Genomic DNA, 18,362 nt, shown 5'->3' on the forward strand with positions numbered 1-18,362 from the left:
AGGAAAATTCCCAGCTTCCCACTGAAGAACTTGAGAATGCTGTTCTGTTCTCGCTCAACTTGGGGATTTTTCTTTCATTCCTTGTCTTGTTTTCAGTGTCAGAAGCATGAATGAGTGACTTTGTGGGTATCTCCAGCCCTTAGTGTAAATAGTAGTAACAGTATTAGTCTCATTTTGTGTAATATAACTAAGGAATATGTTGTGCTCTGTTGGTGATAGCTACACAAACGTGTGTGATGAGATGTTTGTTGAGTTATTAAAGTGAGGCAGTGTGTTTGGACTGCGTGTTCTGTGAGATTATGATTACGGAAGGCCAGCTGACGATGACTGCATGATGACACAGTCGACACAAAAGAGCCTCCTGTCTTCCTCCCTCATATTACCATCAAAGCTCAAATTCCCACCTTTAACATGGATGCTCTTAGATTTCTAAAATTGATTCTTGTTTGTTGACACTTTATAATACATTTTATTAAGTCATTAACAAACATTACGTAATGCTTAAAGGTGACGTGTGTAATTCCAGTGGCTCTAGTGTCAACAAACAGGATAGCAAAAATAAGGATTTTTCAAATATGCCTTCTGACTAATATGTCAGAATAATAGGTGGTCCCGCACCAAACTCATGGCCTTAGATTAGTCAGTGTTGCAAAGCTGGGATTTTCGAACAAATGATTAATTAATAAAAATTATTGATAAGGAAAACAATAACACTGTATTAACTGAACTTATTATAAAGGGTCTCCAGAACTATAATATATGTACATATTCTATCATTTCTTTTTTTATTATATTGCACTAAATATACAATTATTCTTGGTACTCCTATTAGTATAAGTGCTTCTTGTTTGAAGTAGAAGAGCAAACATGGTTCCAATGTTATATTCAAAATAATATAGTCATAGTAGTAGCAATGAATTATGTTATAATTTAAATTACATTTAATGTAATGTAATTAAAATGAAGAAGGTTTTGTGTGTGTGAAAGAAAGCATAAGCATGTGATTGTAAGCGATTGGATACAAGAGAGAAAGGACTTGTTCCAGGAGTTGATTGTTCCCAGATGTGGCCATGCTGAGTGTCAGAGAACTCTCAGATCCCAGAGTTTATATATGGCAACTTATAAAACATGTTACATCATAGCAGCAATTCTTTGCAATTCCATTTGCTGGAGTTGGCAGGTAACTTTCCGTGAGGTTTCTTGCCCTATTGCCTCTGTCCTCAAATAACTGTAAATCACAACCATTCGAAAGTGTTTCTTCACTATCGTAACAAATTCTATAAGCTTACATTTTGGGCCCCAAAATAATGTACTCATGCACTTCATGAAAGTACTTTAGCCTCATTGTTCCAATGTAGTCCCAATTAAAAATATGATTTGGCTTAGTATACTGTATATCTCCATAGTTTATACACTACAATTAATAGCATTACAAGACTCATTGAGAGACCTTGAATGACTTTTAGCATAATATTTCTAATGCCTTAAGTCAATGTTCCCAAAAGTACAACATTTAGCACCTTTCTTTGGAGATGCTAGTACTACAGGTAACCCTGTGTTATGAGAACTTCTTGATTCTTTAATCAAACTACTTGAAAAATATTTAAATGTGCCAAGGCGTCAAGGTTAGGCATAGCCCACTGAGCCCCTTCTCATAGATGCTATATCATCTGGGCCCCCCCAAAAAACTTTTTCTCCACAGACCCCCAAATGGCAAATTTCAAATCATATACTTCTGGGGGGTCCTGCACCAGCCGAGAAACTACCAAGATGAATGAGATTACAAATTTAGAGCTTTCTCCAAGCACTGTATAAATGTACCATGCAAAATGTTTACTGACAACAAAGCTTCGCCTCTGTCTCTGTTGCAATTTACGTTGTATAGTGCTGCCATCCATTGGTGGGCGGTGACATTGTTCCATTGATTCTGGTTTATTTGTCATACCTCTTTCCAGATGCATCATGTCTTGGGATTTCAGTCATGTGGATGAAAGGAGACACCATAACTGTCAGGTGAACCAGCTGTGCACTTGAATCACAGGTACTGATTCCTCAGGCATCGACCTCATCGCTCAGGGAAAGGCAGGAGACGGAGTGTCTGGAACCAGATAAGTGTGTATTGATTTGTACAATGGAAAATGGCTAAATGACCTTTATTGCAACCAACAAACCTTTTTGGTTGCAAAGTTAAACCCGATCATAACCTTAATGTGCAGACACACAAAGCAAACTCAATGTTTTTCTGTTTGTTTTTTTAAATACCTTATGGCAAATTATTTTTTTAAAAGGATGTACAATATTTAATTCACATTTATTCTACACTTTTATTGGACATGTTTGAGAGTTTGTTGCCTATATCCCTGCAGGAAAAAAATAAATAAAAAAATAAATAAATGAGCTAAAACCAGCTGGTTGGCTGTTTTTGACTTTATCCTTAGTTCAAGCAGACTCAAACCTTTATGAGTTTTCAGTAAAGTTTGTTCCAGTGTCCTTCCTATACCTTTGTACCACTATCACTATTTCACATAGCGAAAGATATGACTAGCAACTACACAACTGTCTGAGATGATGTCATGATCAATGGAGTAGGCCCGGTAAATCGAGTCCCATGGGGGTATCCGTTTGTAATTCCTGAGCAAAAAATCATGTTATTGTGATAGCATGTCATTGAAATCTAGGCCTAGCGGTTAATGATAGAACTACAAGAGGTTTGAGGAGATTGTGAAAAAATGTCAATGCCACGTTAAATTAATTAAAAATATGTATACAAGTTTGTTTTTAAGGTCAAATTTAATCAATAAAAATGTCCTTAACACTGTGCATATATTTATATATATATATATATACACTGGTGGCCAAAAGTTTGGAATAATGTACAGATTTCATACAAAGGTGTACACTACAGGCTCTAACAAGGACATAAAGAGATGTGAAGAACAAGAGGATGAGTACATCCGAGTCATAGTTTGAGAAATAGAGGCCTCACATGTCCTCAGCTGACAGCTTCATTGAATTCTACACGCTCAACACCAGTTTCATGTACAACAGTAAATACAAGACACAGTGGTGCAGGCCTTATGGGAAGAATTGAAAATAAAAAGTCACTTTTGAAAGAGAAAGAAAAGGTAAGAGTGGACAAAGAAACAGACATTGGATAACAGATTATTGGAAAAGAGTGTTATGGATCTTAATCCCACTGAGCTTTTGTGGGATCAGCTAGACAGTAAGGTGCGTGAAAAGTGCCCGACATTACAGCCACATCAATGGCAAGTGCAACAGGAAGTGTGGGATGAAATGCACCTGAGTATCTGGACAAACTGACAGAATGCCAAGGATCTGCAAAGCTGTCATTGCTGCACATGGAAGATTATTTTATGATAACTCTTTGAAGTAGTTTAAGATTATCTGAATGTTTTTTTTTTTTTCAAATTGTAATAGGTTTTCATGTTATTAATGTCCTGACTATACATTGTGATCAGCTGAATGCCACTTTGGTGAATAAAAGTACCAATTATATTCCATATGAGCAACATCTGTACATTATTCCAAACATTTTGCCACTAGTGTAAATATACAAGTGAAACTCGAAAAATTAGAATATCCTGCAAAAGTTCATTAATTTCAGTAATTCAACTTAAAAGGTGAAACTAATATATTATATAGACTCATTACAAGCAAAGTAAGATATTTCAAGCCTTTATTTGATATAATTTTGATGATTATGGCTTACAGCTTATGAAAATCCCAAATTCAGAATCTCAGAAAATTAGAATATTGTGAAAAGGTTCAGTATTGTAGGATCAAAGTGTCACACTCTAATCAGCTAATTAATCCAAAACACCTGCAAAGGGTTCCTGAGCCTTTAAATGGTCTCTCAGTCTGGTTCAGTTGAATTCACAATCATGGGGAAGACTGCTGACCTGACAGTTGTGCAGAAAACCATCATTGACACCCTCCACAAGGAGGGAAAGCCTCAAAAGGTAATTGCAAAAGAAGTTGGATGTTCTCAAAGTGCTGTATCAAAAGCACATTAATAGAAAGTTAAGTGGAAGGGAAAAGTGTGGAAGAAAAAGGTGCACAAGCAGCAGGGATGACCGTAGCCTGGAGAGGATTGTCAGGAAAAGGCCATTCAAATGTGTGGGGGAGCTTCACAAGGAGTGGACTGAGGCTGGAGTTACTGCATCAAGAGCCACCACACACAGACGGGTCCTGGACATGGGCTTCAAATGTCGTATTCCTCTTGTCAAGCCGCTCCTGAACAACAAACAACATCAGAAGCGTCTTACCTGGGCTAAAGAAAAAAAGAACTGGTCTGTTGCTCAGTGGTCCAAAGTCCTCTTTTCTGATGAGAGCAAATTTTGCATCTCATTTGGAAACCAAGGTCCCAGAGTCTGGAGGAAGAATGGAAAGGCACACAATCCAAGATGCTTGAAGTCCAGTGTGAAGTTTCCACAGTCTGTATTGGTTTGGGGAGCCATGTCATCGGCTGGTGTTGGTCCACTGTGCTTTATTAAGTCCAGAGTCAACGCAGCCGTCTACCGGGACATTTTAGAGCAATTCATGCTTCCTTCAGCAGACAAGCTTTATGGAGATGCTGACTTCATTTTCCAGCAGGACTTGGCACCTGCCCACACTGCCAAAAGTACCAAAACCTGGTTCAATGACCATGGTATTACTGTGCTTGATTGGCCTGCAAACTCGCCTGACCTGAACCCCATATAGAATCTATGGGGCATTGCCAAGAGAAAGATGAGAGACATGAGACCAAACAATGCAGAAGACCGCTATTGAAGCATCTTGGTCTTCCATAATACCTCAGCAGTGCCACAGGCTGATAGCATCCATGCCACGCCGCATTGAGGCAGTAATTAATGCAAAAGGGGCCCAAACCAAGTACTGAGTACATATGCATGATTCTACTTTTCAGAGGGCCGACATTTCTGTATTTAAAATCCTTTTTTTTTATTGATTTCATGTAATATTCTAATTTTCTGAGATTCTGAATTTGGGGTTTTCATAAGCTGTAAGCCATAATCATAAAAATTATATCAAATAAAGGCTTGAAATATCTTACTTTGCTTGTAATGAGTTTATATAATATATTAGTTTCACCTTTTAAGTTGAATTACTGAAATTAATGAACTTTTGCACGATATTCTAATTTTTCGAGTTTCACCTGTATATGTATATATATATATATATATATATATATATATATATATATATATATATATATATATATATAGCCAGATGGCACAGGCACATTGCAGAAACGTCTGTGCGATGTATATTGGGGTTCCACGGACAAAAGGTTGAAATTGAAACCCCTCATCTCTTGTGTTTGCAATCACATAAGCACTTCTACAGCCCCATCTGCTGGTGGTACATCAGATTGTTTTCTATTCCACAACATGATCGTAGACAGAGCGTCAACTTTGACAATGAAAATCAAAATAAAAGGAACAAATCAGTAAATAATTAAGAATAAATAAATTTATATTATAGACTAAGATGTGGGTCAGGGATGTGTTGGTCTGAAAAGATAATAATAATAATAATAATAATAATAATAATAATTATTATTATTATTATTATTATTATACATTACATTTTAAAGAGTATTTCTTTATGATTACAACAATTAAACCAAGCAAGGCCAGCTTTAGAGAAGGAGAAATAAGAGACATAACTTCTTAAATGTGTCTTTATTTAAAAACAGCTGTCTTTCAGGATACTTTAGTTTATCTTTTGACTGCAGCTGAGTTGAACAATGACAGGCACGGACGCAAGGGTGGGGGTGTTGAGTCGATGGATGTGTGTAAAAACCTAGTGAGCTGTCTAACTAGACAGCATTTTAGGCGTTCCGTGGTAACATTTCAGGTGCAGTCTTGGTTGGCATCTCACAAGGTTCTAGACGCAGTCCGAGTTGACTTCCGGATTCCTGAAATCAAGCAGCAGCGTGTCTGAATCATTACTGTATGAGACACTCATTATATTTGATGCCTGCGCTGATCACCTGCATCCCATAATAACACGGTCTGCACAGTTCTGACAGTGACCTGAGTATCATCAACCCTCAATGCAGGGTTAATTAATGCAGTCTCATGACTGGAGTTGCTCTACGTACAAGACTTTTATACAATATCATATTTAGATGCATCCAGGAGGAGGAACCAGACCATAGAGTCTAAATCTAGCCCTGGAAATAGTTTCAGAGAGCTGGCGTGGATCATCCCGTGCCACCACTATGGACTGGTTGATGGGGTGAGTTCAATAAATCAATCATTATATTAGGCACTCATATGCGTCCGGGAAGATTAACCTGACACTTTAAACTTTAAACACTCTAGCTTCTTGGTAAATAAAGTGCAGTATTTGGGTAATGTTTCACTTAAGTTTGTTGGGACACTTGAAAATTGTTCTATTGCAAGATTTCGTCTCTTCCCTCGTTCATTGAAATGTCGCGGTGACAGCTGAGACATTTAAAATGGAAGTGAATTGTACCAGTTCAGAAACATTAAAATACACACCGTTTCCAAACTAAAACCACAAGATACAAACTTTGAACATGTTATCATGATTTTAGTGTGATAAAATAATGGAATTTCCTGCTTTACTGCGTTTTACCAGATTATAGGTTTCTGGTTGGATCATATTTTTTACATATAATGTTTATATCCTGTGTCTATACTCTTGAAACTGTGTATGTGAATGTTTATTGACTGGTCCCATTCACTTCCATTGTAAATGCCTCACTGTAACCATGATTTTTATATACTCAGTGAATTCATAAAGTCTTCAGACCCTTAAATGTTTTTCACATTTTGTTATGCTGCAGCCTTATGCTAAAATGCTTAAAATTATATTTTTTTCACATCAATCTACACTCCATACCCTATAATGGCAAAGCAAAAAAAAAAAAAAAAAAAGATTTTGAGAAAAATTATAAATAAATATCACATTGCCATAAGTATTCATACCCTTTGCTATTACATTTGAAATTTAGCTCAGGTGCATCCCATTTCTCTAGATCATCATTGTTATGTTTCTACACATTGACTGGAGTCCACCTGTTGCAAATTCAATTGATTGTACTTGATATGGAAAGGCACACACATATAAAGTCTCATATTTCAAAATGCATATCAGAGAAAAAACCAAGCCATGAGGTCAAAGGAACTGCCTGCAGAGCTCAGAGACAGGATTGTGTCGAGGCACAGATCTGGGGAAGGCTACAAATATGTTTGGCTGCATTGAAGGTTCCCAAGAGCACAGTAGCCTCCATAATTCTTGAATGGAAGAAGTTTGGAACAACCAGGACTCTTCTTAGAGCTGGCTGCCTGGCCAAACTGAGCCCTCGGGGGAGAAGGGCCTTGTTAAGAGAGGTGACTAAGAACCTGATGGTCACTCTGGTCGAGCTCCAGAGATCATGTGTGTTGATGGGAGAAACTTGTAGGACAACCATCATTAGATCTGGGCTTTATGGCTGAGTGGCCAGACGGAAGCCTCTCCTCCGTGCAAGACACATTAAAGCAAGCTTGAAATTAGCAAAAAAAAAAAAGGACTCTCAGACTGTGAGAAAGGTGGATATAGTCTGATGAAAGGAAGATTTAGTTGTTTGGCCTCAATTCCAACCGTCATGTCTGGAGGAAACCAGGCATCACTCATCATGTGTGCAATACCATCCCAACGGTGAAACATGGTGGTGGTATCATCATGCTGTGGGGGTGTTTTTCAGTGGTGGGGACTGGTCAGGGTTGAAAAAAAGCTGAGTGCATCAAAATACAGAGATAACCTTAATGAAAGACTGTTCTAGAGTGCTCAGGACCTCAGACTGGAACTGAAGGTTCACCTTCCAACAGAACAATGGCCCTAAGCATACAGCCAAGGCAACGCAAGAGTGGCTTAGGGACAACTCTGTGAATGTCCTTGAATGGCCAGCCAGAGCACGGACTTTAACCCAATCGAACATCTCTGGAGAGACCTGAAAATGTCTGTCCACCAATGGTCCCCACCGAACCTGACAGAGCTTGAGATGATCTGCTGAGAAGAATGGCAGAAATTCCCCAAATCCAGGTGTGCAAAGCTTGTCACATCATACCCAAAAAGACTTGAGGCTGTAATCGCTGCCATAGGTGCTTCAACTAAGTACTGAATTAAGGGTCTGGATACTTGTGTAAATGTGATTTTTCAGTTTTGTTTTCTTTTTAATACATTTGCAAAGTTATCAAGAATCAGTTTTTTGCTTTGTCTTAATAGGGTATGGAGTGTAGATTGATGTGAAAAAATAAAAAATAATTGAAATATTTTGGCATAAATCTGCAACACAAAAAAATGTGAAAGAATTAAGGGGTCTGAATACTTTATGAATGCACTGTATATATAAACAAGGGAGAAGTAAAAAACACTATTTTGACTGAGCTTAACTTGGACTGGATCTAGAACATTCCTTCAAGCAGAACAATATGAACATTTATTTTATTGGCTGCTCTGGAGAACAAAAAGTTACAGAGTTTGGATTTGGTACATTTGGTTTTCCAAGAAGTGAATGCTGAACTTTGATATTTAGTGGAAAATAAACTCTACTCATTGACTGAATGGAACTGAACTGGGTGCGGGTCAATCCGTATATCTTCAGACTGGTGGCCAAGATATGATGTCATAGATCTCCCATGCAGATCTATGAAAAGTGTCCAAATGTCAAACCCCCTAATCCTAACAGATAATGACAATTCCCTCTGCTTGTGTGGCTTCCTGCTACATGAGAAACTATTCATTGACCTGTTAGTGTTAGTGTTAGTGTGTAGTGTGTGTGTGTGTGTGTGTGTGTGTGTGTGTGTGTGTGTGTGTGTGTGTGTGTGTGTGTGTGTGTGTGTGTGTGTTTAAATCAACAACCAATTACAAGACTTCTAATATATTTTCCAGTTGAGTAGTTTTACTTTAAAGGAATTTGTAAAATAAGTTGAGCTTAATCGAAAGCATATGTGGCATAGTATTGATTACCACAAAAAAAAATTAAATAACTTGTCCCTCCTTTTCTTAAAAAAAAGCAAAAATCTGGGTAACAATGGAAGTGGATGGGGCCAATCCATAAACATTAAAACACATATAGTTTACATCTTGTGGCTATCATTTTGAAATAGTATGTGTTTTAACTTGATTTTAGTGTGATAAAATCACTTACTAACTTTTTCTGTTATCACGTTATAGTCAATTTTACAACTGTGCCATGATGACAATACCCTAAAACGACAGTAAAAACAATGGTTTAAACAATTTTACAGCTGAAATAATACATGAGGTTTTAGAACAATTGTAAGTGAATGTAAGTGCTTTTTTTTTATTATAAGCTTCACATTTCTGCTTTTAAACCTTCCAAACATTGGACCCATTCACTTCCGTTGTAAGTCCTCAATGTAACAGCAATTCTTGCTTTTTCGTTTTTAAGAAAAGGAGGGGTTCCATCCATCCATCCATCTTCAACCACTTATCCGAAGTCGGGTCGCGGGGGCAGCTGCTCCAGCAGGGGGCCCCAAACTTCCCTATCCCGAGCCACATTAACCAGCTCTGACTGGGGGACCCACGAGGCGTTCCCAGGCCAGTGTGGAGATGTAATCTCTCCACCTAATCCTGGGTCTTCCCCAAGGCCTCCTCCCAGCTGGACATGCCTGAAACACCTCCCTAGGGACACCTCCCAGGGGGCATCCTTACCAGATGCCCAAACCACCTCAACTGACTCCTTTCGACGCAAAGGAGCAGCGGCTCTACTCCGAGCTCCTCACGGATGACTGAGCTCCTCACCCTATCTCTAAGGGAGAAGCCCTCCACCCTTCTGAGGAAGCCCATTTCGGCCGCTTGTACTCGTGACCTAGTTCTTTCGGTCATGACCCAGCCTTCATGACCATAGGTGAGACCATTTGCCTTCCGGCTCAGCTCTCTTTTCGTGACAATGGTGAGATAGAGCGAGTGCAATACCGCCCCCGCTGCCCCGATTCTCCGGCCAACCTTCCGCTCCATTGTCCCCTCACTTGTGAACAAGACCCCGAGGTACTTGAACTCCTTCACTTGGGGCAATACCTCCTTCCCTACCTGGAGTACGCACTCCATCGGTTTCTTGCTGAGAACCATGGCCTCAGATTTAGAGGTGCTAATCCTCATCCCAGCCGCTTCACACTCGACTGCCAAGCGATCCAGTGAGAGCTGAAGGTCACGGACCGATGATGACATGAAGACAACATCATCTGCAAAAAGCAGCGATGAGATCCCCAGCCCACCGAACCGCATACCTTCCCCATCCTGACTACGCCTCGATATCCTGTCCATGAATATCACAAACAGGATTGGTGACAAAGCGCAGCCTTGGCGGTGACCAACCCCCACATGGAATGAACTCGACTTTGTGCCGAGGACCTGGACACAGCTCTCGCTTTGGACGTACAGGGATTGGATCGCCCTAAGAAGGGACCCCCCCACCCCGTACTCCTGCAGCACCTCCCACAGTCTGTCCCGGGGACCCGGTCATACGCCTTCTCCAGATCCACAAAACAAATGTAGACCTGATGTGCATACTCCCAGGCCCCCTCCAGGATCCTTGAGAGAGTAAAAACCTGGTCCGTCGTTCCACGGCCAGGACGAAAACCGCATTGTTCCTCTTCAATCCGAGGTTCGACAATCGGCCGAACCCTCCTCTCCAGCACCTTGGAGTAAACTTTACCAGGGAGGCTGAGAAGTGTGATACCCCTGTAGTTGGCACATACTCTCTGATCCCCTTTTTTGAAGAGGGGAACCACTACCCCGTTCTGCCACACCTTAGGCACTGTCCCAGATTTCCACGCAATGTTGAAGAGGCATGTCATCCATGACACCCCCTCCACATCCAAAGCTTTCAGCATTTCTGGTCGGATCTCATCAATCCCCGGGGCTTTGCCACTGCGGAGATGTTTGTGTCCACCACGGTGTTCGAGGGTTACCACCCCTTGCGGCACCTAAAACCTTGAGGCCGCAGCTCTCCACCGCAGCTTCAGCAATGGAAGCTTTGAACATTGCCCACTCCGGTTCAATGTCCCCAACCTCCGCAGGGATGCCTGAAAAGATCCGCCAGAGGTGTGAGTTGAAGATCTCGTGGACAGGGACCTCCTCCAAACATTCCCAGTTCACCTGCACTACTTGCTTGGGCTTCCCAGGTCTGTCCAGAGTCTTTCCCCACCCCCTGACCCAACTCACCACCAGATGGTGATCAGTTGACAGCTCTGCCCCTCTCTTCACCCGAGTGTCCAAAACATATGGTCTCAGATCCGACGACACGATTACAAAATCGACCTTCGGCCTAGGGTGCTCTGGTACCACGTACACTTATGAGCATCCTTATGTTCGAACATGGTGTTTGCTATAGATAATCCATGACTAGTACAGAAGTCTAATAACAAACATCCACTTGAGTTCAGATCGGGGAGGCCGTTCCTCCCAATCACGCCTTTCCAGGTGTCCCTGTCATTTCCCATGTGTGCGTTGAAGTCACCCAGCATCACTATGGAGTCCCCTACTGGGGCCCTATTCAGGACTCCATTCAGGGTCTCCAAGAAGGCTGAATACTCTGAACTGCTGTTCGGTGCATATGCACAGACAACAGTCAGAGTTCCCCCCCCCACAACCCGTAGGCGTAGGGAGGCGACCCTCTCACTGCCACCCATATGGCAGCGCACCCGACTCCTGCGGTTTCTCCAATGGGTGGTGGGCCCAAGGGATGTAGAGGGGGGTTTCACGTCGCTTCTTCGGGCTGTGCCCGGCCACCAGGCGCTCGCCGATGAGCCCTCCATCTGGGCCTGGCTCCAGACGGGGGCCCCGGGCTTCCTCCGGGCAGGGTAACTCCTCCTCTTTCCGTTTTTTCCATAGAGTCTGTGTGAACCATTCTTAGTCTGGCCCCTCACCTGAGACCACTTTGCCTTGGGAGACCCTACCAGGAGCACATGGCTCCAGACAACACAGCCCTCAGGATCATAAGGGCACACAAACCTCTCCACCATAATAAGGTGCTGGTTCCCGGAGAGGAAGGAGGGGTTAGTTGAAATAATTTTTTGTGGTAATCAAAATTATGCCACAATTGCTCTCAATTGAGTTTAACTTGTATTAAACCTGGAATATTTATTTAACTAGTGGAATCTTCAATAATTACTTTGTGTTGCTGGTTTGTGGCAAAATGTGTGTCCTAATGGGGTGATGGTTAATGCATTTCCTGGGGAAATGGAGACTATTCAGACTATTCATCGGTTTAAGGAAGTGACATATTTGTCCCTTAAACATTTCCTACTAGTTGTTATACTCATTCAGATCTGCAAGACATGCTTCATTCATAGTGACTTTAATGCGTTTGTCATAAAATGTCATTATTAAAATGTGAACTATTTTGTCCGATGGCTGGATGCTCTCTGGATGCCTGGAACTAACAGAAATTAAAGTGCTTAGATCTCCGAAAAGCAACCACAAATTAACTCCTAAATCGCTGCAGTGAAGTGAGATGACTGGATATGTGCTGTACTAAAACCTGTTGCAAACATCTCTCTTGTAGGTCAACATTTATGCCAACTAATAGTAAGTAGTAAGTTTGCTCACATTATAATGAATGAAGCTGCAGAAATAATTTATTACAGTTAGTTATTTTGCAGATGCTTTAATCCAAAAGCATAAAAGTAATCCATATGACTACAGTTATTTAATCCATATCTTTTTAAGGGATACAATCGGTTTGTGATGAGAACAGACCACAACATAACTAATTTTTTGCTGTAAATCCTGACACCAGCAGCCTTGGGAATCATGATTTCAAGCTCAGTTACTCTTACTAGTGCCATCTAGCGCTCTGCGCATGCGTCTAGCACTAGGAGGTGTAATAGAGCTTGAAATCACGATCGTCAACAAAACAGCTGATGTCAAATTTACAGTAAAACAAAAACAAAAATGTTTTGGTCTGTTCTCACCCAAAACTGTTAGGATCAGAAGACATGGATTAAAACACTGGAGTCATATGGATTACTTTTATGATGCCTTTATGTAATGTTTGGGGCTTCAAAGTTCTGGTCACCATTCACTTGCTTTGTATGGACCTACAGAGCTGAGATTTACTTTTCTGACTAACTTTTTCATGCAGACCACACATCAAAGGAAATGTTCTCATTTAGTTTTGCTTTGGGCTTAAAAACCAACAATAACATGCAAGACACAACATTTTTGCCAGAAAAGTTCCAAATTTGAAGATCTGCTCTGTGCTCTCCATCGTTCAGAGAGAGGTTGTGCATTGATTCAGCCTCTGGTTACAGAGAGAAGGTTAGGCATTGTCAGGCATTCCTGTGGGTTTATGCCATCATCTGCTGGTTTAACAGGTACAAAGACACAGATCATACATGCACATTCCTGTCTCATTACATAAGCAACCTCTCTTGAACTGCTGTTTTGACCACTTAAAGCAACATTTTGGTTAAAAGCAAGCTGGTGGGCCAAATCATTTTCTGTATATGATTTCTTACATAAGTGACATTTTGGCTTCTTCCTTGTGATTCACCCAATATTATGGCTAAAGAAGTGTTTAAATTCTGTTATGGTTGTTGTCATTAAAGACAAAATATACAGTATATGCAGTGTATTTCTAGAATTCTGCACCTGAAAAATGAAATGTCTTCCATTATTTACTCACCCTCATGTTGTTTCAAACCTATATGAGTTTCTTTTCTCTGAGGAACCCAAACAGAGATGTTTAGCAGAATGTTCAATCAGCTGTTTTCCATGCAATGAAAGAGAATGGGAATCTGTGCGAGTACAAATTTGACTCTTTCACCATAGTATATTCCAAGTCTTCCATAGTCAGATGATGGCTTTGTCTGAGGAACTGACCAAAATGTTGTTATTCACTGAAGATATTCCCTTTTGTTGTAACTCTCAAATCTCAACACTTGTGTATTGAGAAACTAGGGAAATTTCCTTTTAATTTAACCCTTTATCTTTCAATAATATGATGACATTTCTGAGTGAAACAGAATATTCAGCTGGACAAATTGTAGAGCATGAATTTTATCTGGGATTTGATTGGGGCAAAACATGTTAGACTTTAATACTATTGGTTAATAGTACTTTCCGCGATCGTGCACCCTTGGTTACATCAGCATGAAAGAAAAGTTGTTTTAGAGGCACAAAAGTTTATTACATTTTAATCAAAGATTATGAAAACAATTATATGTTTTTTACTTTAGAATAATACTTTGCGAATAAGACAATGGACATTTATTTAAAAAGTAAATTGGGTAAATTTTAATATGTTGACTTGAATCTGCCCAGAACAGAGTATACACTACATAAAGTGTACTCCTGTGTATTAGGGTTGGAACAAGTTGAATATATGCTTAGGGAAACCTATTTGGGTTGTGTTTGTTTGACGTGCCTGTTAGCATGTTAGTTTTAAATACTTTTTGGCTATTCTTCTAGGAGGGCACTTAAAGCATAAAGGATGGAGTATACAGCTTTTATTTGAGTGGAGATTTCCACTATGTTGAGAAAAACAGAGTGAATGCAGAAAGTTCAGGGGGAAGGAAATAGTCTCCACTGGGTGGAGGGAGCCATTGTTTTTTTCAGTCCAGTGCTTTATGGGAACTCAACTATGTCATATTTTACAATAGCCATGATGTTTATACTCCAGGTTAAGATTTTATGTCTTCAGTGATTGAAAAATTCAAAAGAAGAAGGAAAAAAATAAAATTTTTAGTATCATTTTAGATTTGTAATTTTTTGCATTGCATTTTGCATTGTGACATCACCTCCCCCACAGTTTTCATTACTGTAATGCACAAAAATGATATTTTAATTAAAATGTTAAGTATTTAAACATCCTTGTAGTATTTATTGTTCTGCCTTTTTAATATGGGTTGTTTGTAATAAAATAAATGGATAAATAAAATTTGTTCAGGCATGGTGAGTGTCTACTGCATTATAATAATACAAATCTTTGGAGAATCATAATTGAGATTAATGATAAATTGTGCACATGTTGGAGGGCCAGTATTTGATGTTGACTTATCTCTCTTGGGCTCCTCCTCTCTGTGTCTAAGATATAAATTGCTCTGTTTTGAGGATTAGCCAGTTTCACTGCTGTGGTTTTTATCTCTGAAAACCACCTCCACCCCAGCTGCATGTGTCTAGTTCTGTTAAATGGGAATTGCTTTTAATGTCTATTTGTGCTGTAGCATGCCATACATGATTGGTGCGGCAGGTGTTGCGTATTGTCTAATTGTGCAGCAGCACCAGCATGTCCACATTAACTCAGTCTGCATATTTCCTAGCAGTAACAAGTCTCCATACTTGCTCTGCAGCAGCAGTTCCTGGATGAAGCATGTCCAGGAATATTTTCATAATACCCACCTGCATATCCAAATAATGCACTTTATTAACTGTCAGGAATTATGGTCTTAAAGGGATAGTTCACCCAAAAATGAAAATTCTCTCATTATTTCCTCACCCTCATGATATCTCGCGTGTATGACTTTCTTTCTTCTGCAGAACACATTTGAAGAAAAATAGAAAAAAAATAAAAAATAGGTCCTTAAAATGCAAGTGGATGGCAATTTCCCATTTGAAGCTCCAAAAATCTCAGACAGTCAGCATAAACTTCATGCATACAACACCAGCTGTTAAATTAATGTAAATTTAATGCGAATGTCACACTAGAGACCGCTTGAACTCCACTCTCTCTCTCAACGGAAGCATTGGATTATTGTAAAAGTATTTAAATATTGATCTTTATTCGCACCAAAGGTGATTATATCGCTTTAGAAGACACTAATTTAACCGCTGGAGTCGTATCAATGATGTATATGCTGACTGTCTGTGATTTTTGGAGCTTCAAAATAGAAATCTCCATTAATTTGAATTTTAAGGACCTACTGAACGAAGATATGTTTCTTAAAATGTGTTCTGGTGAAGACAAAGTCATATACACCCTTACAAAAAATTGATACTAGCCGCAAACGTACGTCTCGTTATTTTCAAATGCCAATGAGCTTTTGATTCACCACAAAATGTTTGCCAGAAGTTTGCAGCTCTTTACCGGTAGTGGTGAACCTCTGGCAATACTTTGGCTACAATGGAGAATTTGCCGCAAGTTTGCTGCAAAGCTCATTTGCAAACTAAAATTATGTGGTGAATTTGTGGCTAGTTTACGCCAAATTTGCAGTGAACAGAGTAAATGATGAGACAATTGTCATTTTTGGGTGAACTATCCCTTTAATCAAATGCAGTATGTACTCGGAAAGTATGCAACACTTACCACAATAACACCATGTTGAGTATGTGACAAAGCAACACGATCACACAGGAAGTCACCATGTTGTTTCTGAGAGTTCCGGTACACTAGGATCGGCTACATTATGCCAACTCACGAGAAGCAACATCTCCCCTCAGACATGTTTGCATCGGCTCCAGTAGGTTTACCTTCCCTTGTGGCATGACCGAAAGTGTATTGCGTCAGCAGCGTGGGACAACCGGGTTCGGATCCTGACTTGAAACCAGGAAGTAATAGCGTTTGCATTATCAGTGACAAGCGCGATTCGGAGGTTGGATTTTTCCCTCTAGCATTCCATTTTTTACTTCACTGATGGTTAGGTTTAGGTTTGGGTTGGGGGTTCAGTTTATATAATATGTATTCCTCTTCACTGTATTACAGCCTGTACAGCTGAAAACAACTCTGTTTACAGCTCACATTTGGCGCCCCTCCATGGACATTTCACCTTGTAAATGGAGCTCACACAAGACCATATGCCCAACAACATATACCACTTTGGCCTCTAGGGGTACTGTTTTGCATTTTAGTAAGCACAGACAGATTTCAGCTAAAGAAAAGTCAACCTTCTGTTTATGATATTTTTTTTTAAATGTGTTTTGGCTACATAATGCATTAAATTGATTGAATCACACAAAAAATAAGTATTAACATACTTGAATAAGCTGCGTCGAGGCCAAGGTGTGCAGTATTTCAGCTGGTAGTGTAAGACTGACACCCTTGTGACAACTGATAACCTCTAGTGATTGTGGTAACCTTTTTATCTGAAGTGATTCATAAGAATTGAGTGTATAGAGTTTATAGGGTCATTAGGAGTGCAAAGCAAACACGATCACACAAAGTGTCAAAAAGACTTGCTGAATATCACCTGAGATTAACTTGTTTAATGGTGTGTCAAAGAGACTTTAATGCCAGAATCGGTCTATTAAAACCAAAAATAAGCCTTTATGCTTTTATGCCCTGTAGATTTGACCTTTAGTCATCAGGCCAAATCAGCATAGCCTTTTCAGTGCTGACAAAAATTAAAGGGATAGTTCACCCAAAAATGAAATATTCTCTAATCATTTACTCGCCCTCATGCCCCAGATGTGTATGACTTTCTTTCCTCTGTTAAACACAAACGTAGAATTTTTGAAAAATATTTTAGCTCTGTATATTCATTTCAGTACAAGTGAATTGAGGCCAGAATTTTTAAGCAACAAAAAGCTGATAAAGTGAGCATTAATGTAATCCACAGGACTCCAGTAGTTTAATCAATGTTTAATAAGCGATACAGTTGGTTTTGCGTGAGAACAGACCCAAATATAACTTCTTTTTCACTGTACATCGTGCTATTGCAGTCTCTAGGCATGGTCATAATTTCAAGCTCGATTACAAGATCGCCAAGGAGACTGCTCATGTCAAGATTTATAGTGAAAAAGGTACATTTTGGATTACTTTTATGCTGACTTCATCTGCTTTTTGGAACTGCAAAGGTCTGGCTACTATTCACTTGCATTGTTTGAACCTACAGAGCTGAAGTATTCTTCTAAGAATCTTCCTCTGTGTTCTGCAGAAGAAGAAAAAATAATACACTTCTTAAATGGCATAAGGGTGAGAGAATTTTCATTTTTGGGTGAACTATCCCTTTAAAAATGGCAAAAAGTTTCTCAAAAGTGTTTTAATGGACAACCAAGTTGTCCAAGTATTGAATCCTTCCTATAACTGTGCAGAAAGAGGGAAGACAGCTGAATGAAATCTTCTCCTTGGGCCTGTATTTTCCTACATTGGCCTTAATCACACAAGCTCTCTTCAGGCTGGATCCTGTTATTGCACCCTCATTCATGGTCTTTATATCTTGTATTACATCTGCACACATCACAACTTGAGCTGTGAAGCGTGCTGGTCAGAGAACAGCATGTAGATTTAAATTTAGCTTATTAAATAAAATAATGTGCCTCATACGTCTCCAGTAATTGCAGTAATTGCATCAAACATTTCCAAACTGTCATACAGTGTGACATATGACAGCGTTGAGCTTTCAGATGTAAAATACCATACCAGA

At 39.7% G+C, this 18,362-nt stretch overlaps 1 protein-coding gene across 1 annotated transcript in view; it reads left to right on the forward strand.

Annotated features, from left to right (window-relative positions):
* The first annotated feature begins 6,002 nt into the window (after positions 1-6,002).
* The window catches only part of LOC127640176 (MOB kinase activator 2-like), a 69,578-nt gene continuing 57,218 nt past the window's right edge, over positions 6,003-18,362 (forward strand). Inside the window, exon 1 of the mRNA XM_052122604.1 lies at positions 6,003-6,264. Within this exon, the coding sequence (XP_051978564.1) occupies positions 6,248-6,264 (17 nt within the window). The 5' untranslated portion in view covers positions 6,003-6,247. The remainder of the gene's footprint in view (positions 6,265-18,362) is intronic.

Source organism: Xyrauchen texanus, chromosome 49 (assembly GCF_025860055.1).
Source record: "Xyrauchen texanus isolate HMW12.3.18 chromosome 49, RBS_HiC_50CHRs, whole genome shotgun sequence".
NCBI classification, from domain to species: domain Eukaryota; kingdom Metazoa; phylum Chordata; class Actinopteri; order Cypriniformes; family Catostomidae; genus Xyrauchen; species Xyrauchen texanus.